The sequence below is a fragment of the Moschus berezovskii genome, chromosome 2 (assembly GCF_049115385.1).
Source record: "Moschus berezovskii isolate FMDL1 chromosome 2, NW_MosBer_1.0, whole genome shotgun sequence".
In the NCBI taxonomy this organism is placed as follows: domain Eukaryota; kingdom Metazoa; phylum Chordata; class Mammalia; order Artiodactyla; family Moschidae; genus Moschus; species Moschus berezovskii.
The window spans coordinates 115,601,188-115,628,620 of record NC_142461.1 but is presented as its reverse complement, the minus strand read 5'-3'; the positions used below and the strand labels follow the sequence as shown (position 1 = coordinate 115,628,620).

General features: G+C 38.1%; 1 protein-coding gene across 2 annotated transcripts in view; it reads right to left on the bottom strand.

The window, feature by feature from the left end:
• MAP3K20 (mitogen-activated protein kinase kinase kinase 20) overlaps nt 1–27,433 on the bottom strand; it is a 181,043-nt gene that overhangs the window by 87,346 nt on the left and 66,264 nt on the right. For both annotated transcript variants that reach the window (XM_055398401.2, XM_055398400.2), the window contains exons 3-5: nt 10,687–10,774; nt 5,515–5,616; nt 1,450–1,515 (exon numbers count right to left, since the gene is read on the bottom strand). In XM_055398401.2, coding sequence (XP_055254376.1) covers nt 1,450–1,515; nt 5,515–5,616; nt 10,687–10,774 — 256 coding nt within the window. The remainder of the gene's footprint in view (nt 1–1,449; nt 1,516–5,514; nt 5,617–10,686; nt 10,775–27,433) is intronic.

The following is a 27,433-nucleotide window of genomic DNA, read 5'->3' as shown; positions in this document are numbered from 1 at the left end:
TACAAAGTCATAAACTCTGATACTTCCTACTAGATTCTAGATGATTCCCCAATGACTTCCTGTTGTGCATGCATGCTCAGTGACTCAGTTGTGTCTGACTCTTTGCAACCCCATGGACTGTAGCCTGTCAGGCTCCTCTGTCCATGGGATTATCCAGGCAAGAATACTAGAGTGGGTTGCCATTTCAACCCAGGGATCAAACCCATGTCTCTTGTGTCTCCTGTAACGGTAGTCAGATTGCTTTTTTTTTTTTTTATCACTGAGCCACCTGGGAAGCCCAACGACTTCCTGTTAACCCATGTATATTAAAAGTTTTTAGCTCTAAGAAACTTACGTCTAAGGAAAGCTAAAGGATAAGTGATGAAACCTAGAAAAGGGCAAGAACAATGAGCCAGAGTCAACTTCAGGGTTGGGGTGGTGGTCCAGCCTGAACTGCTGAGGAGTGGCAGCTACCAACAACTTCCCCGTCTCCACCCCCACAAGCATCATGGTCCTGGGCGGCTGGTCAGACTCCTGAGCTCTCTTTCTCTACTGACCATGACTATCCATTCCAAGGATCACACTATTAGTATTTACCCATTTTAACTGCGATGATTTATAGATTTTTCTAAAAATAAATTGTTTTTGGAAGAAACACTTAGAAAACACGAAGAATCACTTAGAAAACAAGTAAATAATTAAAGCATGTAAATGAATAGATATCAAGTTTTTTGTTTCTTTTTTTAAGTAGCAAACTCTGATGCAAGCTGTCAGTGCTGGCTAGTTAAATAACACCACTGCCTTTCTCCATTAATTTTCAAGTGACGTAATGGAAGAAGCATTCAATTACCATTCCTACTTGAAGGTAACATCTAATCCTGCAAGTTATTTAAAAGTGCTCACTCTACAAATTATAAAATACAGGATCATAAATAAACTTTAAGAAGCAGAGAAGAAGAGAAAGAAGAAAAAGCTTTCCAAACCTGATCATCTTTGGGCACTCCTCCAGGTAATATGAGTGACATAAAAAATTTATACCAAATAATTCAGGAGTAACAAGAACAAAACTCAAAACTGCTAGTACAGAGAGTCATTTAAAAATAGAAGCTAGAAATACGCTACCACTATGTGCTTGGATCCAGCGATACCTCTTTTAGAAAATAAATAATTAGGGATGTGTTGAAAATTTTTGCTGAAAACTGTTAAGCTTAACATTTTTTTTTATCAGAGGAAAAAAATGTAAACCTAAATGTCCACATTCTGTGCTATTTATATAGTGGAATACTATGCAGCCCCTTGAAATAATGGGAAGGATTTTGAATTTATTAATAATGGGAAGATTTTTATGGTATTAGCTGTGAGTCAAACCGTGGGTTACAAAAGATATGGAAAGCATGATGCTTATTTCTTTACAAAGGTGCATGTATTTTATAATAAAATAGGTGAGATAAAAACATATGACTACTTTACCATTTCTTGACTTGAGATCTCTGTGAATCACCTTGACAGGAGCCTCCATATGTAAATAGTGCATTCCTTTTCATACAAAAAGAAATATAATTAATATAATTATATTATAATAGAAATATAGTTAATATAATTTTCAACATTACATCAGTATTACCTCTATTTTAAACATCAGTATTACTTTCCATATTTTTACAAAGGATTTAATAGCAAAAACTAAATCCATGTGCTCTATTCTTCCATGATAGATAAAATAGGGATGGGACATGCCTACACTAGGAAAATTTAAATACTGTGGAAAGTGTATGTGCTTTAATGTCATATAAGTCGGGATTTGATTGTGAATAAAGCTAGCTTCTCATAGTATCCAATAGGACACCTTGATTTTCTGGAGTCTGCACAAAAATAAAACAGATTTTTAAGTGACTAAGGTATTCCACTACTCACTGCCTTCTAAATCAGCCGCAGTTCTGACCAGAAATTTCAGTTTTCATTTGCATGTCTGAAGTTACCAGGGCAGCTTCATTTATTTTCCCAGTATTCACTCTGGTAAGGCCCTGGGAGTGGAGGTGGGGTAGGGATGGGGAGACTGGTTGAATTCGTTAGTTATGGTTGGTAAAGAATTTTGTGATCTTCAGATAGAAAAATACACAGTAGTTATAAAGTATTTTATTCTTCTTACAAAGACAAAACTTTGAGATAATCTATATTTCAATGTACTCTAAAACTCTACAATATATTGAAAATCAAGTTACTTCAGTAAGTTGTACGTACATAAATCAAGTAGTTTTCTTATTTTGAGTAAAAACTTATAGTTTAAAGGATACATATTTCAGAGTTACCCCCTTAGTAGTATTTGGTTCCCTCCCTGTATTTATATATAGTCCATCTAGAATAAAGAACAAAAACATTTTCTACGGAAACATTTCCTCTCTATTTCTTGTCTTTTCTAAACAATCGAAGAAATAGCCCTCTCACCTCAATCAAAACCATTCCTTTGGCTAATGAACTACCTGCTGAACACAATTTAATAATGAGACCTTGGCTCTTTTTTCAGTATATAGAAAATTTCAGTTTTATAAGGGCTAATTTTAAAAAATCTATTATTTTCTACTTTCTAGTTATTATATATTGAAGAATCATGAAAGAACAAAGAAAAATTTAAAAAAACTTAAACTCTTGCCATTTAGTTATTGCTGAAGAGTCAACAAAAGTATTAGCAATTCAAATATCTTAAATAAGATGTAACTGGAATAAAGGAAATCTTTCTTCTAATATTAAGTTCTACATATTCCAAGCTGTGAAAATTCAATAGCTACAACTTGGGTAACTTTAAAAAATTTTTATGACAGAATTTCATAGTTATTTCTCTTTTGCTTTAAGAATCCAATTCCTGAATAATTTTTCAGGTAGAAACTGTTTAATTACTATTAGAGGTAGGGCTACATCATTTCTACATTGCTGACAATAAAGAATTTAAAAAAACACTCAAGCACAAAAGCTTTGAATATAGGGACTTTTCTTCCTCACTGCAGATATTATGAGAAGAAGTACCATATTGTATTGAGCAAGCTGGTATCTGTGTATAACACATAGTATACATTTATAGAATATTTACTGTACGTAAACAGTTGTAATCACAGTCATATAAAATTCTATTTAGTGTGTTTCGATAGTGCTATCTCTAATTCTGCCATATTTTTACTGCAAGAAAACAGGAGGCCTGAAAAATATCTCCATCAATTTTAAAATTCAGGGTTTCCTAAAAAAGATTTCACAGATGTCACTTTGGGAAGATTTGGAATCAATGATGACCATTCGGAGACTGGATCCAGGTTTGTTAGCTTTAATTGTTCCTTTTACCCATTGCTGGCTGACTTGCGGCAGTTTCAGATATACTGGTCTGCCCTCCTTCCCTCTTCCCACCCAGAAAGAAGAGAGTCTGTTTTGCCTTTGAGAAGGTTTTCTCTTTCCAGTGATGTTAAGCAATGCCTATTTCAAAACTGCATGAATCAACTCTTATTTGAAATGAATTATTCATCCTCTGATTTCTCAACATCTTGTTGCTTCAGTGGCTTCAATCATGGTCAAACTGAAGGGCACAGCTGAATTCAAAACTGAATCAACAAAAATCAAGGCTTCCTATGTCATCTCCAAGTTTCACACATAGCTTTATCAGAGAGGGTTGAAGTCATTGTGAAAGCACTGATTTCTTCTTCTTTTTGTAGGCCATTTTAAATATTAAGAACTACCTGTATAGTTGTAAACAACTCTTCACACTTCTCACCTGAGGCTGAACACATTAGAACTTGTCTTGCAAACTAATTCGTCAGCCACCAAAAAGTAATTTCTATTACTGTGTAGTTCTGGACACTCCCATCTTCTTCATCCCAGTTTTTCACCTCTAGTTCCAGTTTGCTGTTTAGTCCTATTCCTTCTCTTCCTTTTCTTTCTGATACAGCCAGGACTCTTGAGAAACCCCAGGAATGACTGAGCTGATCTGGAGCCAAAGGACTTGCCCCACAGACAGGGACTGTTGCAGGGGAAGGGATCAGGAGGGATGAGGTTTACAGGCTAGGGGCCAGGGAAGATAAACAGTGTGCATAGCAAGAAACCAAGTGACTGGTGTCAGTTGATTTGTTTGCTATCCATCTTAAGTGCCATTAAGTAATAAGATGGGTGTAATTGGCTGAGCACCCTAAATGCAAATGTCTGTAAGGTGAAGTGCTGTAAGTCAAGGACTGCTTGTATATGTATTTACATTTCTCTAAGAGTATTTCCACAATGCTTCAGGCAGTTTCCAATAACAGCACATTACCCAGCTTACAAACAGGTGGCCCCTGATATGCAGAGAAGTGGCTATGATGTTCCATGAAAATGTCTTGAAGAATGAGAAATTTTAAGACTGATTTGAGATGTCTCATGCATGAATATACAATTAAGTTAATTAACACAGCCAAAGTCTTAAGTACACCATCCTAAACATAGAGCTTATTATTCTTATAAGGTAATGAAGTATCACTCAAGCTGCAGCATTTTGCATGAAACTTTTTTTTTTTTAATTTCCACTCTCTCTATTTGAAGAATTTGGCAGGTGTTGATGAAACTTAAAACAGATAGGATAATTCCCCAAAGGAAAGACTATTACTTTTGGAAGTCTCTGTGTGACTTTCCAGTGAAAGCGAAGTATGAGTTGCTTTCCTTATTGAGTACTAAATATCCTTTTATTTGCTTTGTAAAGAGATACTTGTAGAGATTGGAGCAGCAAAATGCAAAGGAGCTAATTACCCCAGTAAAATTTGGATACACTTGCTTTCCAGGGGTTGCTAGAATACAAATATAACCATCAGCATTCATTATTTACATTAAGTTGTTTCCAAAGCAACTTTGACAGTTATAAATAAAACTCAGAAACATTCAGTTAGGAAAATGGAAAAAAGATAAAAATAAATGGAGTTTAAATTGCTTTAGAGAGCATTTGTCTATGAAGGAATTTATGAGGGAAAAAGAACTAGGCACCTTGTTTAGGGATTTTTGTGTATTAAAAAATATTCCATTTCCAAGGCTGATTTTCAAGTTTACATTAAATATAAAATAAAATCTGAAGTGCTTTTGCATTGAAGGCCAAATAAAACTTTTTTGCAAGTGGTTACTATTTTTAGCATATTGTCATGTATACAAAAGAAGTAGAACTAATCCTACAATAAGTCATGTTTTCTGGATACTGCGGTCTGAGACTTACAGAACAATAACAGAAATATGATCATTCCTTTTAATGTATTGAGCAAGCTGGTCAATTACAGTGTCACAAAATGGGACAAAAATATCTGCCTTGGAGCCACTGATTTTGTTGAAACTTGGTTTTTGGTAAAGAAGTAAAGAAAGAGAAAAAAGGAATGCAGCAGTGGAAAGGCAATGGCCTAAGATATTATGTGCACAGCATGCTGCAGAATTCTTGCTACTTTTGTCTGGAAAAAAAACACCTTAAGACAGAATAAGCAATCTTCCGACTTAAGCCACCATGTCAGGATCTCTCCAACTATGCTGTAAGAATACACGAAACGTTACCTTTGGCTACATCAGTGGCCCAGGTCATAATATGATCCATGTCCATCTCTTCACTTCTATTACTGTTAATGTAATCGTAGAGTGATCCCAGAGAAGCGTATTCTGTTTTCAAAGGAAAGATAAGCATAGAATTAAAACCAAGGCACAATTCACAAATAAGACCGCATGTTTTCACTGAGGAAATGTTTTAAAGAATTTAACAAAATACATTAAAACTTATATATATATATAAAAAACTGTTCTATGCTGTGGTTTCTCAAAATTAATATCATCCTGGAAAGAAATCTGTCAAAGACCACACCACTAACAGAAGGGATAATATCTTCAGCTGGTGATGAAATCAAAAGCAATTTGGACGGAATTCAGAAACACAAAGGTATTGCGAGAATGTATTTGAAACAGAGGCAGGCATGAATAAAGGTATTTCAAAAAATTGTTATTCTTAGGAGATAAATAAGGTTAAACACATAAGTCAGAGGGTTTATGTGACAATGTAAACAAATCAATATTTGTTGCATCAGGATTTAGATGAGTCCTCAAATTTTAAGCTTTACAAAAGGCCAAGAAAGTGAGAAAATTCCTTTAAAAATGGTTTTGAGATATAAATTACATATTATAAAATTCACCCACCACATGTGTACAATTTGATTTTTAGGAAACTTACAGATTTGTGCAATAACCATTACAACCCAATTTTAACCTTTCCACGATTGCAAACAAGTCCCTTCTGTCCACTTACAGTTAATCACCACTGTCAGCCCAGCCCTGTGATTTATCCTCTCTCGCTCTCAAATGTGCCTTTTCTAGACATTCACATAATGGAATGAAACAATACATGGCCTTTATGTCTGACTTCTTTTTCTTCATATAATGTTTGCAAGACTCTTTTGTGTGGTAGCATGTGCCAGTACTTCATTCCTTTTTATTCCTGAATAGTATTTCATTGTATTGATCTATCACATTCACTTTTTTCATTCACTGAGCTGATAGATATTTGCATGGCTCCTTTTCTAGATGTTATTTATCAGGTGGAGAAAATTCCCTTCTATTTTTAGCCTGCTGAGATTTCTTATTATAAATGGGTGTTGTAGAACATCAAATTTGTTTTTGTCTTTTATTCTATTACAATGTTTTACATTAATTGATTTCAGATGTTAAATCAACCTTGCATTTCTGGGATAGATCCCATTTGGTTGTAGTGTATAATCCTTTTTATTGGTGGATTCAGTTTGCTAATATGTAGTGAAGGATTTTTTTTTTTCTGTCAAGGATTTTTGCATCTATATTCAGGAGGGATGTGGTCTGCAGTTTTCTTATTATGGTTCTGTCTGGTTTTGCCATTAGGATAATGCTAGCTGTATAGAATGAACTGGTAAGTGTTCCTTCTATTTTCAGAAATAGTGTGGAAAGGACTGGTGTTATATTTCCTATAGAATTCATCAGTGAAATCACCTGGTTTTGTAAATTCATTATGGAAATATTTTAAATTATGAATTCAAATTTCTTTACTTATAGTAAAGAATTTCTTTACTTATTGTTTTGGTCAGATTTTTTGTTCCTTCTTGAGTCAGTTTTGAAAATTTTTATATTTTTAGGGATTTTTTTAATTGCATCTAAATCATCTAATTTGTTGCCATAAAGTTGGTCATAATATTCCCTTATAATCCTTTCAAATTTCTGTAGGGACCATAATGCTATCTTCTCCTTCATTTCTGATTTTGCTAATTTGTATTTTCTTTTTTGTTGGTCAGTCCAGCTAAAGGTTTGTCAGTTTTACTGAGTTTTACAAAGACCAAAATTCTAGTTTCATGGATTGTCTCTATTATTTTTCTGCTTTCTATGTTATTCTATTCTGCTCTAATCCTTATTATTTCCTTTCATTGCCTTGCTTTGGGCTTATTTTGTTCTTTTTGTAGTTTGTTAAGGTTAAAGCTTAATGATCAATTTCAGACCTTCTTTTTAAATAAAACATAGATGTGTTATTGTTCAGTCGCTCAGTTGTGTCCAACTCTTTGCAACTCCATGGACTACAGCACGCCAGGCTTCCCTGGCCTTCATCATTTCCCAGAGTTTGCTCAAACTCATGTCCTTTGAGTCAATGATGCCATCCAACCATCTCATCCTCTGTCATCCCCTTTGCCTCCTGCTCTCAATCTTCCTTAGCATCAGGGTCTTTTCTAATGAGTCGGCTCTTCGCATCAGGTGGCCAAAGTATTGGAGGCTCAGTTTCAGCATCAGTCCTTCCAATGAATATTTAGGGTTGATTTCCTTCAGGGTACTGGTTTGATCTCCTTGTTGTCCGAGGGACTCTCAAGAGTCTTCTCCAACACCACAGTTCAAAAGCATCAATTCTTCAGTGCTCAGCCTTCTTTATGGTCTAACTCTCACATCCGTATGTGACTACTGGAAAAACCATAGCTTTGACTAGATGGACCTTTATTGGTAAAGTAATGTCTCTGCTTTTTAATATGCTTATAAATTCCCTCCTAAGTATTATTTTGTCTTCCACCTGTAATATTGATATGCTTCATTTTCATTTCCTCTCTGTCGAAAATATTTAAAAATCCATTGTGGTTTCTTGACTCATTGACTTTTTAGAAATGTGTCATGTAATTTCCAAACATTTGGGAATTTTCCAGGTTTCTTTCTTGCATTGATTTTTTAATTCTTTTGTGATTAAAGAACTCTTCAGTCCTTTATTTTAATTGGAGGATAATTATTTTACAATACTGTGATGGCTTTTGCCATACATTAACATGAATCGGCCATAGGTATACAGGTGTCTTCCCCATTATGAACCTGCCTCCCACCTCCCTCTCCACCCCATCCCCCCCAGATTGTCACAGAGTACTGGCATTGGGTGCCTTGCTTCATGCATTGAACTTGAACTGGTCTTCCATTTTATTCAATTTTTTTTGATGTATTAAGATTTATTTCATGATTTAACTAAAGAATATGCCCTTGAGAAGAATATGCATTCTTTGTTGGGTGGTGTGGAGAGCTGGCTGAGAGTGTTTGTCAAGTCTTCTATATCCTTGCTGATTTTCTGTCTAGTTGTTCTATCAATTACTGAGAATGGGGATACTGAAACCCCTTTGTTGAACTGACTGGTTCTCTTTTACAGTCAGTTTTTGCTTCATGTACTTTGAGGGCCTATTGTTAACTGTGTATACATTTACAATTGCTATATCTTCCTGATGTATTGATCCTTTTTATCATTATGAATTACCCAATTTATTTCTAGTAATATTTCTTAAGTTTGTTTGAAATTACTATAGTTACTCCAGTTCATGCTTATTGCTCGATCAGTAGTACAGAATTAAGATGTTTCCAAAAATCAAAGAAAAGATGATCCTCTATTGCACCTTTTCTTTTGACTTTGGAGATTCTAGTTATCCCATTATTTTGTACATCTGGGAAAAAGTGTCCACTTCCCTTCCAAGGGAAATAAAATGACAGCTATCTCTTGGACTCTGTTCTAAGTCTTATAAGCAGGTTTTAGAAAATTGTTTCTGTGATGAGAAGTTTCAGCAAACACACATGCACAGGTGCACATATACATACTCTCACCCAGAAATAATCAATTCTAGTCCCTTTATTCACGAAGAGAAAACTGAGACATAGATTATGAGGGACTCATCTATGGAGCTTTGGCAGAATCAAGACAAGATTTCATCTCTCAATTCCTATTCCAGTGTCCATTCCATTCCATCACCCTGATAAATTATTCTTTCAAGTCCTCAGTATGAGTGACAACAGCTACCTGATGCAACAATCTTTTTTATTAACAAGTACACTCAAGATGGAATATTTTCAAGCTATTCAAGGTTTCCCCGTCAGGACTCCAACATCTGAGAAAGACAATGAGGTTCTAAAGAGAGGAAGCTAGCTGGGTTGGGTGATCAAGGTTTTCATGCCTGCCTTACTTACTTACCAGTCTGCCGTACTAGTGTTCTTTCAAGAGGCAAGGCGAGTGCTGTCACTCCCAACCCATTTGACCTTCCACACTTGACTCAGTTGCATAGGTACTATCATCCCTCAGTTATCTGCAGGGGTTGGTTGAGGATACTCAAGTCTCTTACATAAAACGGAGCAGTACATTCAATCTTCCACATCTATTAGATCTAAAGTGTGCTCATAGCCTTCCAGAACCTAGCTTACGTATAAGAAGAGGAGATTTTGTATAAAATCGATTGAGAAATTTACACCACTGTGGTTCTACCATTAGTTGGGTAATCTTGGAAAAGTACTTAAGTTAGAGTTTCAGTTTCTTACGTGAAATAGGTTATTCTAAGTATTAGATAACATAATTTATAAGGAAGCACCTAATCCAGTCCTTTTTATTGAGGGTATTTTGTTGTTATTTTAAGACAATATATAAAGACAACCCAAGATCTTGCCACTACAGCAGAAGAAAAGAAGGCTGGTTGATCTTTTAAGGTTTTCTTGTTTGTTTTATTTTGGTCAAAGAACTGCCATGATAAAGAACTTGGGTCAAAGTTATGTACTATAAAATTGAACACTATACTTATCATAGACCTGCAGCTGTTTATTGGACTATACAACGATGAGTACAAAGTAATATAAATAGGTGCCTTTCCGTATTTTTATATCGCAAAATTTTCTGTGTCCTCCATTTTGGAAAGGGTATTTCCATCAGTTATAAATTGCTCTTCCATATTATGCGATAATTTAGATCAAGGTCATTACCAACCCAGATGACCAAAGCTGAAAAATATTATTCTCACGTCAGAGACCTTGAAGAAAGAATGCTCTAATGGGATTAAAATGCCTTGCGAAGAATTACAACATGAGTAGCTCAAGAAATCTTAATTTGTAAAAGGTCACAGAGTTACAAAAAACATCGCTCATTTCAACTAATTAAATGAAATTTTAGTTAAACGGCACCTTTAAATATTGGTATTGCAGCTGCAAGTGCATTTAAATAGCATTTACACAGATATAATTAGCACAATTAAACGTGGGTAGAAGTGGAAACACCATTCTTAATTATATTGATATAATCAGTTTTATTAATGCTTTATAGCAACAAAAGTGACATCTGACAGTAGCACACAACTCATGACAGAACCTAATATTAAGCATTTGAGCACATTAGAGAATCTAAAGCTAGGCAAATGGGGAAAGCAAAAAGTCAGATAGAGGTCCTACCTGTGACAATACCATAGTTGGGAGGTTCGAGAATTACTCCATAAAACTGGATGATGTTTCTGTGACTGAGGACGCTGAGTATTTCTGCCTATACAAAAGTCAAAAACAAAATTGCATAAAATTTCACATTTATAAAAGTCTCATAAAATAGGTTTTATCATAAAGATGTGCATGTGTTCAACAAGCATAGGATACTAATAAAACAGTGTCTTTGGCAGTTTTCTTGATAGATTAAGAATTTATATTGAAGGTTTCTGAAAAATTTTTTAAAGAAATGGTGTTGAACTGGCAGCAGAAGTGCTTACTAGCAAGCCAACATGACTGACAGTAGAGGGGGATGATTAAAGAGGGGACATGCCATATTTATTTAAGTAAAAGCTTTCTTCCTTAAAGTCAAACAGATTTCTTTTTTCTGCATAACATCCCCTCTGGCAGACTGCAACACGACTAAATTTCAATCGGTTGGATGAACAGTTATGATAAAATAGGCTCAGACAGTAAAGAGTCTGCCTGCAATTCAGGAGACCTGGGTTTGAGCCCTAGGCCAGGAAGATCCCCTGGAAAAGGGAATGGCTACCCACTCCAGTATTCTTACCCCTCTTTCCATGGGATTCTTCAGGCAAGAATACTGGACTTGGTTGCCACACCCTCCTCCAGGGGATCTTCCCAACCCAGGAATTGAACCCATGCCTCTTATGGCTCCCGCACTGGCAGGCAGGTTCTTTACTACTAGCACCACCGGGGACACCCCAGTAGGAGATGATTTTTCATTAAAAACATGTGAAACTTGCTTTGAAGGTAGTTTGACTAGACAGAAAACAGAGGTTATGGGTTGACACAGGGTCAATGGGAACAAGAGAAAGAAGCTTGTTAGTGACTGGATGAGACTTTCATTTTATCAAGGTTGATTTGACAATTTGTCTTCATAAGTGTTGAAGGGGGCTATAGAAATAATTCCTTACCAATCACTGAGTGTTCACTGTGTGTAGAGGTTCTGTATTCATCAAACAACCTTCTCATAATTTAGTTTTCCAAGTAGAAAGAAAATACACTAACTGGACAATAAATACAATTATTCATCCATATGGCAACTCTATTTCTAAATCAGCATAAATGACCTTTTTTATAAAAATAGAGTTCATGTGAAGTTTGGAAATCATAAGCCCTCTATTTTTCAGTGGCAGATCAACTCTATGAGTAAAGCATGAGAGTTCAATGTGAGGACGCATTAATGTTGGAACCAGTATTGGTCAAAATCAGGGAGTGTTATCCTTTGGCACATTTTGGTATATTCTTCAGGATATCTAAATCTCAAAGCCATTAAAAATGTTTTCATCAATAAAGAATAAATACAAGAATATTCTGAATCCTTGGACAATGATTTTATAATTCAGCATGACATGGAATTTTCAGTGTTTCAGCTAGCTTTCATGTTTACATTAAAGATACCAACAAATTATATCTTGGAGAGAGAATTTATCTTTTCAGGTATTGGTAAGGATGTCTCAATGGTCTTGAGTAGGTATATGCTAATAATAGAACAACTATTATCTTGTGTTCCTTTGTTGTGCTCATGTTTTAATTTTTTACAGTTATGAAAAACTCTTGCAGTATGATTTGCAAGCAAAAGATATTTTTATGGAATAAGGCTTTAGGTTACAATTTAATAAACTAAGAATTTGATTTAACATCTCAAAAACAACATGCTACTTTAGAATGTTGTACGAGTTTCATGGAAATGGGCTAATAATAAGTATAGATAGATTAAATAAATAAGTGATATTTGCAATAAAGGAAAATCATGATACCTGTTAGCAATTCAAACAAGCTCCAACAGAAATACCTGGGATGAACTGAATTATTAAAACCTGTACTTATAGTAGCTGGTATCTGAATGCAAGTGGATGTATTATAGAGATTTGCCTCTATAGGCATCTTCCTGTCAACAGTTCATCAATGGAATTGCTGAAGTCAGTATGCAGCAAATAACTTTTCCTTCAGTTGTTGTTTTCCCATTGTTTTCCAGTTTTAAATTCTGGGATACTCTAGCAAATTGCTTACACATTGAAATAATGGATTCGTGGCTTGAAAAAGTTCAGTTTTATGTTAAAAAGGAAACATAATGACACTGAAGGCTAAAATAATGCTCTATTGTGCCAAAAAATTTAAATATTTTTTATACTGTTAAAACTAATAAGATTTGGTACATATCTACAATAGAATATCACTCAGCCATAAAAGAACAAAATATTGTCATTTGCAGAAACATGGATGTACTTAGAGAATACTGAAAGTGAAAGTATTAGTCACTCAGTCATGTCTGACTCTTTGCGACCCCATAGACTATGTAGCTGGCCAGGCTCCTCTGTCCATGGGATTCTCCAGGCAAGAATACTGGAGTGGTAGCCATTCCCCAATAGTTTAAAGGGGAATAGCCATTCCTCTAAATTTAAGAAGATAAGAGCCCACATTTTTTTAAAAAAATTAAAATTACACATAAAAGAAAGGAGATGGGGAGGAAATAAAATATATTATTTGTGTTTATCTCTAGGTAGCAAAGGGCTTCCCAAGTGGCTCAGTGGGTAAAGAATCTGCCTGCAACGCAGGAGACATGGGTTCAGTCCCTGGGTGGGGAAGATCCCCTGCAGGAGGGCATGGCAACCCACTTCAGTATTCTTGCCTAGAGAATTCTATGGACAGAGGAGCCTGGTGGGCTACAGTCCATAGGGTTGCAAAGAATCAGACACGACTGAAGAAACTGAGCAAGCACTAGCTATTAAAAAGAATCATAACTGATTTAAAATTTCCACATATTTCCCAAATTCTTTACAATAGCCTCTATAATTTTTAATCAGAAAAAAACAGTATATGCAGGTTATCCATAATATGTATGACTAGAGGAAATGGCAGCCCACTCCAGTGTTCTTGCCTGGAGACTCCCAGAGACGGCAGAGCCGTACCATCTATGGGGTCGCGCAGAGTCGGACACGACTGAAGTGACTTAGCAGCAGCAGCAGCAGCAGAGCATATAAATATAACATTTAAAACATTGATTTGCATGGAAATTTTGATTTTCCCTAGGATTGGATCAGAAAGAGGTAAAATTCTTTCCTTGCCGTCCCAGAACTACCTTAGGTATATAAGGACTAGTTTAGTTAATCTCTGAGCTATGAGTTTCTCCTGACTTGCATCCAGAACAAATATCTCCTAGGTTATTCCTGAAGAAGTCCATAAACTCTGAGACGCCGTGAGACAAAAGTCTGGACACTGAGTACACCTACTCAGACTCTGGTTCAGTGTTTTATTAAATGGTCTTCCTTGCCCTTCTTCTGACATTTGTTCTCGTAGCCCACTGCTCTTCAGAGAAGCCTTGCTTGTCTTGCACCTTGTCTAGTATAAAAACCACATGAGGGAGAAAGGTTACATGCTTTATACAGCAGAAGCTCAATAGTATTTGAAGGGTGGATGAACAAATGGTATGTGACAATAATGATATGTAGTGTGTTTAAATAACTGCCATGGTTAAGAGTTCATGTAAGGTAAATGTTTATTCTGAATAGGGCAGTGAGAAGAGTAAAATGCCTGTGGGTGTGGATTTGTTTCAATATTCATTCTGTTCTTTTACATGCATAAGGGTTACTTCAGGCTATTATTTCGTAAGAATGCCAGTCAATCAATTATACAACTACAGTAGAAGGCACATTGAAATTTGTGTTCACGAGTCCTTTGTTGATTGGAACTTTCAGGATAAAGCCCTGAACAGCTACAAGTTGCCTCTTGCAGTCCACGACAATCAAATAGGCAAAATTTCTTGAGAGCCCTTCCTTGCTTGGCTATTCTCCAAGCATGCCCTCATTGAACTTTTTCAGATATAGAATGGAGAAGCTTGCTTAATCTTAAACCTTCTGCTTCCAGTTTTCTACCCAATGCATTGTACCATTTATATTTCCAAAATCACCTCTGCAAGTAAGCCCCTTCTTACCGAGCCCACACCTTCCCCACACCGTACCCACTGTAGCAGACACTCCTCTACCACACACTGAGAAATGGGGCCCTGATTCTCAGTAGCGGGGCTACACATCACACACGCTTTCTGCATAGGCTGAATGTGTTCCCCTAAAATCCATATGTTGAAACCTGACCCCCGAAGTGATGGTATAAGGAGGTGGGACCTGTAAAAGGTGATGAGGGTAGAGCCTCATGAATGGAATCAGCGCCCTTATAAAGGAGCTCCCTCGCCCCTTCCTTCTGCCACATGAGGACACCGCACAAAGATGGCCAACTGTGAACCAGGAAGTAGGTTCTCACCAGAAATTGACTCTGCTATCAACTCGATCTCGGCCTTCCCAACCTCCAGAACTTATGAGTGTGTTTGTTGTTTTTAAGGCATCCCATCTTCAGTATTCTGTTACAGCATTTTGAATGGACTAAGACAGCCCTCTTCGTAGGCTTGGGCCAACATCACAAAACTCTACAACTGAACCAGGCTTCTAAAGAACAGGATGGGTTCGAAAAGACAATGCCCTTGGTCTTCTCAGGACAGCATACCTCTTATCATTATCCCCACAGAGCCCAGAGCTATTGTACTTAGCAGCAGAATGTAAGGCACAAGGGGAAATATTTGATTTAAAAGCTCCAAAAACAGGGACTTTTTCTTACTGGTGGACCAGTAAGAAATCTCCAGCCAATGCAGGGGACCCGGGTTCTATCCCTGGTCTGGGAAGATCCCACAAGCCGTGGAGCAACTAAGTCTGTGAGCCACAGCCATTGAACCGAGCTCTAGAGCCTGTGCTCTGCAACAAGAAAAACCACCACAATGAGAAGCCCTCACGCCACAACTGGAGAAAGCCCATGGCACACGAAGACTCTCGGTGCAGCCAAAACAAAGAACCCTAAAACAGTAGTGGATAAGGTCAAAACGTCCTGCTTTTTCAGGCAAGAAGTAGGTAGACATTCTCTTCTGTTTCAGGCCCTGATTATAAAGATAATTGAGGCAGCATGCACTCTCTAAGTAATCAGAAGATTTACACGTGTCAGATCACAAGAACCAGTGTCAAAAACAAAACAAAAAAAGTTGTTTACTTCATTGCATTTTTACTCCAAGAATACTATTTTAGGGGCATTTTCCTAAAATAAAAACTTGATTCTCACAAGATGAAAAACCAGCTCCCACTTCTAAAAACTCAGTGCTATCGAACAACATTAAACATAGGCTAGGATGATTTTCAATTCTGTATTTAATCACCAGAGTCATACCCAAGTCATGCTTTCTGAGTCACTTTTAGGCTTAATGAGACCCATTCAATAACACAGGCACCCGACAAGCAGTGAATCTCTCAGTTCTGTAGGTTCTCTTTCAAATGCTGCCCTTCAGGCATTCAGGGAAATAAAGAAGGATGTACGAACTGAATTCTGGTTCCATAATATAATACAGCCTATATTCCTCATGACATATGATGTCATGAAGACGTTTCTTTGGAAGAAAAATGGCTAGAAATACTAAGAAGGAAAAATAAACTAGTCATTCTGCTCACTCTTCGTGAACAGCCGAGATGGAGTCATGTGGAATGCATTACAAACATCACTGGTGCTGGGAAGTCTTTATTGCTCAATGGTTTTCCCGGTGGGTTGCAGGAGACTTACCACGTGCAGCTACCGGGACAGCTGCCTGGGCTCCGTTCCAGGGATCAGGCTGCTCTCCAGTTAAGTATATACCCAACTAAGGACAGACTAACCTGGTAGGATGGAAGGCTGGCTAAAACTGAATGAAATAAATACTGAAGATTTAAGGACAGGGATGTAAGAGATATCCCAAGGTATAAAAGACGGAAAGACTTTAGATTCTTCATGCTCAACAACAGAAGATCACTGTGATGACATGAAAAAGCCAGATATATTGTAAACCTGTATTCAGTTTGGATAACAAAAGCACATTCAAGCACTCAACTTTCCACGAAACAACTTATGTAACTTGGTCAAAGAGATCACCTCGGGCTAAAATTACACAGAAAACCTCCCCAAAGAAAGCCCTTGAATAAGACTTGAAGTATGAATTAATGAAGAATTAGGCTTTTAAAAAAATAATAAAACACAATATAATGTAATCAAAACTGCTGCTGCTGCTTCTAAGTCACTTCAGTCGTGTCCGATTCTGTGTGACCCCATAGATGGCAGTCTACCAGGCTCCCCGTCCCTGGGATTCTCCAGGCAAGAACAACTAGGTCAGTGGAAATTTAAATTCTAATTCCAAAATGGATGGCCCTGGAGCCACCTGGTTACTCTGAACCTTGTTTCTTCCTAGAAAATTATTTTTTGCTGGACAAAATTACCTTCCAAATTCCTTCATGCTTTAAATTTCTACCCATTTCTATAAAAAACAAACAAAAAACACCTAACGTGATGTATTTCTAACAGTTGCTTTACTCAGAGTGGGTCCTCAATAGACATGTGATAAACTGAACTGAGGTCTTTAACTGTGGTGCATTAGGATCCCCTCTGGAGTCAAACAGGCTGGAGGCAGGAGTCTTGGCTATGCCTCCTATAAGCTGGGTGACTTACGGGAAGTGACTTAACCTCTCTGGGTTCCAATCTCCTTAAGGGAGAACAGAAATCCTATCCTAGTGTCTAGAAATTCTAGGTATTTAACCAATGATAATTCTTTTCTCTGAAAGTCTTTCCTTTCCTTTTTAACCAGTTTATCATTCAGAGTCAAGTCAAGCAAAGATCAGATTTCTTCCACATTGGATTCCACTTTCATAATTGGCGTGTATTAGTTAGCTTCATGTATTTATCATATTTGACTTTCCATGTTTATGTGTGCTGTGTCATGCTCAGTTGCTCAGTTGTGTCTAACTTTTTGTCCGACCCTACGGACTGTACGCCCCCAGGCTCTTCTCTCCATGGGATTCTCCTGGCAAGAATGCTGGAGTGGGTTCCCATGCCCTCTTCCAGGTGATCTTCCCTACCCAGGTATGGAACCCGCATCTCCTGCATTTCCTGTATTGCAGGTGGCTTCTTTACCCACCCCCTTTAAAAAAATACAATAAAAATATGAGTCCTTTATCTAAATATTTTTTATCAAAAGCTGCCTCTGCTCAAAGAGATTCCGGTTTGCAGACTTCTGTACAAAAACAGCTAGTATGCACTGAGTGTCTACTGTGCCAAGCAATTCACATAGACACCTTTAAAAAAATAATATTTTATATTAGTCTTATTATATTTTATATTATTTTATAAAAATGTTTTATGTATTTAGCTGCTCCCGGTCTTAGCTGCGGCATGTGGGGACCTTGTTCCCTGACCAGGGATCAAAACTGGGCCCTCTGCATTGGGAATCTTAGCCACTCAGCCACTACAGAAGCTCCTGTTTGTTTTTTCGGCTGTCCTGGCTCTTCACTGCTGTGTGTGGGCTTCTCTATTGCGGTGAACAACGGCTCCTCTTCAGTTGTGCTGCATGGACTTTCCATTGAAGTGGCTTCTTTTGTTGCAGAGCACAGGCTCTACTTCGTGGGGTCAGTAGTTGTGGCTCACGGGCTTACTTGCTCCGCGGCATGTGGGATTCTTCCTGGACCAGGGATCGAACCCATGTCCCCTGCACTGGCAGGAGAATTCCTCATCTCTGGACCAACAGGGAAGTCACCATCCATTTGTTTTTATTACAGTTTGTGATCTTGCTCTTTTATTCTGAAGTGTTTTATATTTGCTGTCAATACATTTGCTAATGTTATTTAATGGTTTAGATTAATCAAAGCCCACCAGGCTCTTCTGTCCATGGAATTCTCCAGGCCAGAATACTGGGGTGGGTGCCATGCCCTCTTCCAGAGGATCTTCCCAATCCAGGGATAAAACCCAGGTCTCCCGCATTGTAGGCACATTCTTTACTGTCTGAGCTACCAGGGAAGCCCAGATTACTCTAGAGAACCAAAACATTATATAAATATAATTCTAAAACACTTGCATGGTTTTTTTGAGCAGAGGTATTTATTTATCTGTATTTTAAATATATGTAGTATGAAGAAATTAAAGCAAGAAATGGAAGGGGTAAAGAACCTGATGAAAATAATCAAATTTCAGAAAGGTGAGTAATGCAAACATCATTCTGTCTGGTGATGATATATGCAATTGATAGACTGACCTTTTAAAGCCTCAAAGCAAATCACAAGTGAGGGCCTTCTACTATCACAGAGAAATTTTAAAACTTGCCCTTAGGCAAGTTTTTAAAAATGGCAAAGCCATGTTTTTAACACAGACTGTCTTAGGTCAAAGCTATGTTTATAATCATTAAACCCTCCCACTTTACTTTACAAACCTAATTTGAATACAGAATGGGATATTAGTTTATAGAACATCTGAAAATTATAATAGACCTAAAAAAATACCAAAACTCTCTAGTTAGTTACAGAAACATGAGAAACAACTCTTCATAACTCCCCTTAGGGCCTCAGCCACTACCTCCATTGTAAGATTTCCAAGCCTTCCTGACACTCAACTGGGCAAGATCAAGTCAAGAACCAAGATCTAATTCTCACTAGGCCATCAGGCCAGCAAGCAACGACCAAATTTATAGTTAATAAAACCAGTTAATTGCACAGCATGAAGCACCCTCTCTCTATGCAAAAATTACATGGTTAGGAATTTTGAGCAACTCTCACAATCTGATTAGTTAAGTGCTTTATAATATTACTCTACAGTGCAACAGAGTTTGATTATTTATATCCCATAGGAGAAATGTTTGCTAAATTTATTATGGAAATCGGCAAAATCATTTAGAAGAATTCAGGCAAATTTAATTTTTCAATAGTCTGAAAAGTCCTTTCACATCTTGTAGACTCCAATTAGACAGCATCTTGAATACCTGGATTCTTCCATTTAATGATTTCACTATTTCTGGGTTCTGTCAGCATATTCAGACAATAGCTAATGACAAAAGCATGTATGTGAGATCTGCCAGACTACTGAGTGACAAAAAAGCACTAAACCCCAAGAAATATATGGTAAAAAATAACCTGGGATCACAGACTCTTAAGATGATTTCTCCCCTAAAGGTTAACAGAAGAGATAGCCTCCATTTAAGCAAAATCTCCTATATTAATAACCATCACCACCACCACCACCACAATCTTTCTTTTCACTAACCTTCATGCTGAAATCTAAGTCCTTCTCTGTGTTCGGTAGAGATGGTAAAAGACAACATCTGAAGGCTAATTTTCACATTATACTACATTACAGGTTTTCCTAAGTCTAGACTCTGACAGTTGGTGATGGACAGGGAGGCCTGGTGTGCTGCGGTTCATGGGGTCACAGAGTCAGACACAACTGAGCGACTGAACTGAACTGAAGCCTAGAGCTGGATGAATCACAAGCTGGAATCAAGACTGCCAGGAGAAATAACATCCTCAGACATGCAGATGATACCATTCTAATGGCAAAAAGTGAAGAAGAACTAAAGAGCCTCTTGATGGTGAAAGAGGAGAATGGAAAAGCTGGCTTAAAACTCAACATTCAGAACTAAGATCATGGCACCTGGTGTCATCACTTCATTGTAAACAGAAGGGGAAAAAGTGGAAGAAGTGACAGATTTTATTTTCTTGGGCTCCAAAATCACCATGGATGTGACTGCAGCCATGAAATTAAAACACCCTTGCTCCTTGGAAGGAAAGCAATGACAAACCTAGACTGCATATTAAAAAGCAGAGACATCACTTTGCCAACAAGGATCCCTATAGTCAAAGCTATGGTTTTGCCAGTAGTCATGTACGGATGCAAGAGTTGGACCATCAAAAAGGCTGAGTGCTGAAGAACTGATGCCTTTGAACTGTGTTGGTGGAGAAGACTCTGGACAGCTGGAGAGTTCCTTGGACAGAAAGGAGATCAAACCAGTCAACAATCCTAAAGGAAATCAATCCTGAATATTCATTCAAAGGACTCATGCTGAAGCTGAAGCTGCAATACTGTGGCCCTGATGCAAAGAGCTGACTCATTGGAAATGACCCTGATACTGGGGAAAGATTGAAGGCAAAAGGAGAAGTGGGTGGCAGAGGATGAGATGGTTAGATAGCATCACCAACTCAATGGACGTGAATTAGAGAAAACTCTGGGAGATAGTGCAGGACAGAGGAAACTGGCATGCTGTAGTCCATGGGGTTGCAAAGAGCTGGAGATGACTTAGTGACTAAACAATTCTAAAAACTCTAATGCTTATCAATTTTCTTGACATGTCTTATTTTTCAATTTTTAGGGGTTATTTTACCTAAATTTATGCAAAAATATCAATCATTCTAAAAACATACTCAAGTAACTAGTAGAGCCACCTGACTGAATGTATTCACTTTTAAGCCCAATATTGGGGTATGGTTTAAACTTGGTTATTATGGCTCTCCTCAAAACCATCTTTATATTCCTCCAATCCAAATGAAAATTTTTTTATGTTTTCAGGTTCAATCATATAAAATTATAATTTAAGTATAATCATCTTTAGTTCAGTTAAGTTACTCAGTTGTGTCTCTTTCCGACTCCATGGACTGCAGCATACCAGGCTTCCCTGTCTATCTCCAACTCCCAGAGCCTGCTCAAACTCATGTCAATCAGGTCGGTGATGCCATCCAACCATCTCACCCTCTGTCGTCCCCTTCTCCCACCTTCAATCTTTCCCAGCATAAGGGTCTTTTCCAATGAGTCAGTCCTTAGCATCATGTGGCCAAAGTAAGCTTCAGCTTCAGCATCAGTCCTTCCAATCAATCCAATTCAGGATTGATTTCCTTTAGGATTGACTGGCTTGATCTCCTTGCAGTCCAAGAGACTCTCAAGAGTCTTCTCCAACACCACAGTTCAAAAGCATCAATTCTTCAGCACTCAGTTTTCTTTATGGTCCAACTTTCACATCCATACATGACTACTGGAAAAACCTTTGACTATAGGACCTTTGTTGGCAAAGTAACATCTCTGCTTTTTAATATGCTGTCTAGGTTGGTCATAGCTTCCCTTCCAAGGAGCAAGCGTCTTTTAATTTCATGGCTGCTGTCACCATCTGCAGTGATTTTGGAGCTCAAGAAAATAAAGTCTCTCACTGTTTCCATTGTCTCCCCATCTATTAGCCATGAAGTGATGGGACCGGATGCCATGATCTTTGTTTTTTGAACGCTAAGTTTTAAGCCAGATTTTTCACTGTCCTCTTTCACTTTCATCAGGAGGCTCTTTAGTTCCTCTTTGTTTTCTGCCATAAGGGTGGTGTCATCTCTGTACCTGAGGTTATTGATATTTCTCCCAGCAATCTTGATTCCAGCTTGTGCTTCATCCAGTCCAGCATTTTGCATGATGTATTCTGCATATAAGTTAAATAAGCAGGGTGACGATATACAGCCTTGGCATACTCCTTTCCCAATCTGGAACCAGTCTGTTGAAGCCTCGCTTAGAGAATTTTGAGCATTATTTTGCTAGCGTCTGAGATGAGTGCAATTGTGCAGTAGTTTGAACATTCTTTGGCACTGCCTTCCTTTGGGATTGGAATGAAAACTGACCTTTTCCAGTCCTGTGGCCACTGCTGAGTTTTCCAAATTTGCTGGCATATTGAGTGCAGCCTTTCACAGCAACATCTTTGAGGATTTGAAATAGTTCAGCTGGGATTCCATCACTTCCACTAGCTTTGTTCATAGTGATGCTTCCTAAGGCCCACTTGACTTTGCATTTAAGGATGTCTGTCTCTAGGTGAGTGATCACACCACTGTGGTTATCTGGGTCATGAAGATCTTTTTTGTATAGTTCTTCTGTGTATTCTTGCTACCACTTCTTAAAATCTGCTTCTGTTAGGTCCCTACTATTTCTGTCCTTTATTGGGCCCATCTTAGAATGAAATGTTCCTTGGTATCTCTAATTTTCTTGAAGAGATCTCTAGTCTTTCTCATTCTATTGTTTTCCTCTATTTCTTTGCACTGATCACTGAGGAAGGCTTTCTTCTCTCTCCTTGCTACTCTTTGGAACTCTGCATTCAGATGGATATATCTTTCCTTTTCTCCTTTGCCTTTCACTTCTCTTCTTTTCTCAGCTATTTGTAAGCCCTCCTCAAACAACCATTTTGCCTTTTTGCATTTCTTTTTCTTGGGGATGATTCTGATTACCACCTCCTGTACAATGTTACGAACCTCCATCCATAATTCTTCAGGCACTCTATCAGATATAATCCCTTGAATCTACCTGGTCTTAGTAAAAGGAATATTTGTGATTTTCCTGAACTGGTTGGTTTTTAATCCCCATTGCTCAACAACCTATCATGTTACATTTTTCAAGTTGATTGCTAGAAAGCTTAGGCACAAATTTGTTGCCCAGATCTAGAAAGAATAAAGAACCTCTTGAGTGTGTTTTTATCATACTATTTTCATTTGTTTCCATTTTGTTTTTTTACCATATTTCCCCTTTGCCGCATTTTCCTATTTTAATTTTTTAAATCTCACAATTTGTATTTTTATTAGCTACCTTAAATCATTTTGACAATGAAGCCATACAATAAAATAGTATTTTGTATTGTATCTCAAACTGGACTCTTCAAGATAAGACTCCAGGGTCCACAGGTAGACCCCTGATGGCCCATCAGAAAACTCAAAGAAACACTGGTCTAATCGAAGGGTTACCTCTTGGTTACCTCTTCTCCGTGCACAAAGATACTCTCTCCTTCACTTTTTCTCCTCCAGCAGCCTTCACTAGCATTCTGCTTTAGCAATTTATGACCATCCTTTAGATTTCTCTATTATCCACCCATCTCAAACTTAGAAGGCCCTTTTGTGAACCTTAACCTTTTAGCCTTATTCCCCTTAAACCTGCTCTTCAGTTGATCTTATTGAGGTCTCTAGTCCCTTAATTCCTTTCAGTTTTCCCTCTCTAATCAAGTGGTTCTATTGAAAGAAAGTAAAAGTCGCTCAGTCGTGTCCGACTCTTTGTGACCCCATGGACTATACAGTCCATGGAATTCTCCAGGCCAGAATACTGGAATGGGTAGCCTTTCCCTTCTCCACGGGATCTTCCCAACCCAGGGATCAAACCCAGGTCTCCTACATTGTAGGTGGATTCTTTACCAGCTGAGCCACAAGAGAAGCCCCATTGTGGCTTCTTTCTATTGAAAGAAACAGAGATCCAAAATAACAGTAGTTAAACAAGTAGTTCATATTGTCTCAAAATATGAAGGCAGCAGGAAGCCCAATATGGCAGCTCCACAATTATTAATACCGTCTGCCTCACCATCCTTCGCACTAGTTTACATCCTCAAGGTTACCAGATGGTCACAATACAACCCCTAAGGTTCTAAGCCATTATATTCACACTTGAGGCAGAAGGAAAGAGGAAAGTGTATAAGGGCATTCTCTTAGGTCAGCTTTCTTTTAAAGAGCGCTCTCAGCAATCTTATCCAATGTGTTCTGTTTACATCTCCATTTACTGAACACTAGAAGGTTGCAGCCGGAGAAGGCAATGGCACCCCACTCCAGTACTCTTGCCTGGAAAATCCCACGGACAGGGGAGCCTGGTAGGCTGCAATCCATGGGGTCACTAAGAGTTGGACACGACTGAAGTGACAGCAGCAGCAGAAGGCTGCAGCAGTAATTTCGAGCATCTCCAGTTTCCTCCCTTCTTCATTCTCTGTTCACTCAACAAATATTTACTGAGTATTTATGTGCCAGTCTCTATTTTTGGGGGGACTGAGGATAGTGATGGACAAGACAGCAAAGCCATTGCCTTTACAGAGCTTACAATTTAGAGAAGAAGACAGACAATGATGATATCAAGTAATAACAAGATAATCTTTATGAGTTACCTACAATAAACCTTGACTCTACTCATGGCCTTTAGCTCCTCTTGCCTTTCTCAGTCTCAGATCACTATGGATGCTCTACACCGGAGAAACAGGCATAACTGCCCTCAGTATTCCTTCCTTACACTTCCTGCCTTTCTGTCTCGGAGAAAAAGGTATCCTTCCTTCCCAGATCTTACACTGACGCCTGTGCTCTTTTTTTTTTTTTTCCACCTGTGCTTTTTATATCTCCCCTTTTCACTCAGGACATATAATCCATCAATTATATCCTTTCTGGAACAATCTCTTTCTAGCTCTATCCTCTAGGCCTAAAAAATGCTTGAGTTTCACTTCTTCAAGAAACAAACAACTTTTCTTGACCCTATTCTCAAACTACTTTTCTAAACATCAAAAAGTCTTGAAATAATACTTTTCACTAAGTTCTGTTTCTTTGCTTTTTATTCATTTCTTAATCCCATTATATTTGGCTGGATTTTTATTCTATTAAAGTTTCCCTAACTAATTCTGATCTTTTCTATTAAATACCCTTTATAGGTTCTATTCTGAGTTTTTCAGTTAAATATAACCTCCCCTGAACATTCTGATAAAGTCCCTTAGATCTATACCTGTGCTATTTGCTGGTATGAATGAAAACAAGAAAGAGACACAGGCATTCTGTGTTATGTAAAAATAAAATAAACCCCTACTATCAAGGCTCACACAATAGCAGGGGAAAAATAAAAGTGCATAATAACAATATGCAACACCATGATTATAAGAAGCAGAAAGTGTTGTGGAGGACCCATATAGAGATTCTATATATAGAGTACACAGATGTACATGCACACACATTTCTGTATATTACAAAAGGATAATCAAACTCACCTGTGACTATACATATACATAACAGAGTAAATTCTTTAACATATTTATTTTATCTGAGTATGGAAAGAACTCTAGAATCAGAATCAAGAAACCTTATTTAGCCTTGCTTCTCACACTCAAAGGCTATGGGATTCGAGGCCTCAGTTCACCTACTGATAAAATGTCAAAATTTGGAGGTAAAAAGGGCCAAATGAATGATCTGCTGCTGCTGCTAAGTCACTTCAGTCGTGTCCAACTCTGTGCAACCCCATCGACGGCAGCCCACCAGGCTCCGCCGTCCCTGGGATTCTCCAGGCAAGAACACTGGAGTGGGTTGCCAGTTCCTTCTCCAATGCATGAAAGTGAAAAATGAAAGTGAACTCGCTCAGTCATGTCTGACTCTTAGCGACCCCATGGACTGCAGCCTACCAGGCTCCTTCATCCAAGGGATTTTCCTGAAGTGGGTTGCCATTGCCTTCTCCAAAATGAATGATCTAAAGTCCCTTAAATTCTAACTTCCTGACTTAAATTGGACTAAACTGATATGGGGGTGGGACCCAGGCACAGGTGTGCCTTAGAAGCTTCCCAGGTGAGTCTAATGTGCACTGGCCTACACAGCGGTTCTGTGGCAGCTAAACTGCGGCCTCATTACTTAGGAGCTGGAAATGCTGGGGCTGAATTTCAACTTTATCATGTCTAAACTGTGTGGCCTTGCAAGTCCCTCAATATCACTGAGCTTGCTGTCATCTCTAAAATAAGAAAATCAGTGTCTACTTAAGCAGCTGTGAGGGCCAAATATACCTGGAAAGTACATGCTGGGCACCGGGAGTACCTCAATAAATCACTCCTAGAGTGAACAAAGATAAATTGTTTAGAAGATGCACAGAACTGATCTCAGACACACAGAACAGCAGCTAGAACCATGAACTTCTGGAAAACAGATCCAAAGATTGACAGCAACAGCACAGTAAAACTCATAAAGGAGACAAGAGGCCAAAACACAGACCTGGGCAGAACAGTGACAAAAGACCAAGAGAGTCTAGTGAATACAGCACTGGAAGACAGTGAAGGTGTCTGTCATCCTACAAACTCAGGTAACACCACAGCTGCCGGAAGACTCTAAATCCAAAGACCAAAATATACCACAGATGACCACAAGTTGTTAAGCCTGGTTCTTGTAATCTCTAAACAAATCTTACAGGTCCCTACTATTTTAAAAATAAAGTGCCAAGCTGAAAGAAAGTGAACATTACTTCTCTTTTCCACACTCAGGGTGAGGAATCCGGCTTAACCATCATTAGCCTTACAATTACCACGTTTGCAGAAAGAATGAGAATTTGGTGGGGCTGTTCTTGTGTTTCTATTTCCTGCCCATTCTCAGATCTCCGTGTCAGAGGTCACAGAGGAGCACACCACACCATTATTCTTTTTCAGAACAGCTGCCTCTGGCCCTGGCTGTCATTCATCATAATGAGCTTTCTGTTGTGTTAGTGTAATCAAATGATCCCAATACGTGGAAGATACCCTCCATTGAAATATGGAAGGACTACTGGCTCAAAGTCGATTAGAAAAATATTTCTGAGTTATTTTTCCAGGAGTGAACATCAATCACAATGATCTATCATCTGTAAAGTAAGGATATTACCTCCCAGCTCTAAAGACTGTTGGGAGGATGGTAGCATTGAGCCAAATACAGGCATGGACGGAACCAGAAAGGAAAACTAGGGTTTTAGGTTCTGGTTTTTCACTAAGTCCCCTATGTGCCACTCAGCAAGTTACTCGGCCTTTCAAACACTAGGAATCTGTGGAATTGGGGATAAAAAAAACTTTCAAAATTTTTATTTTGGAATAATTTTTAGATTCAGAGAAAAGCTGTTTAGAATATTTAGAGTTAGAAAACAACAGAGGCCCTGTATAGCCCTAATCCAGTTAATATCTTATACTACTCTAGTACATCACTATTGAATGGATGGATTTGGATTTCACCTGTTGCTCCGTGAATGTCCTTTCTGCGGTCTAGGACCCTCTCCAGAGGGTTCACATCACATTTAGTTGTTATACCTCCCTAATCTTCTCTAGTCTCATATCACAGGGTTTTAATACAAATAA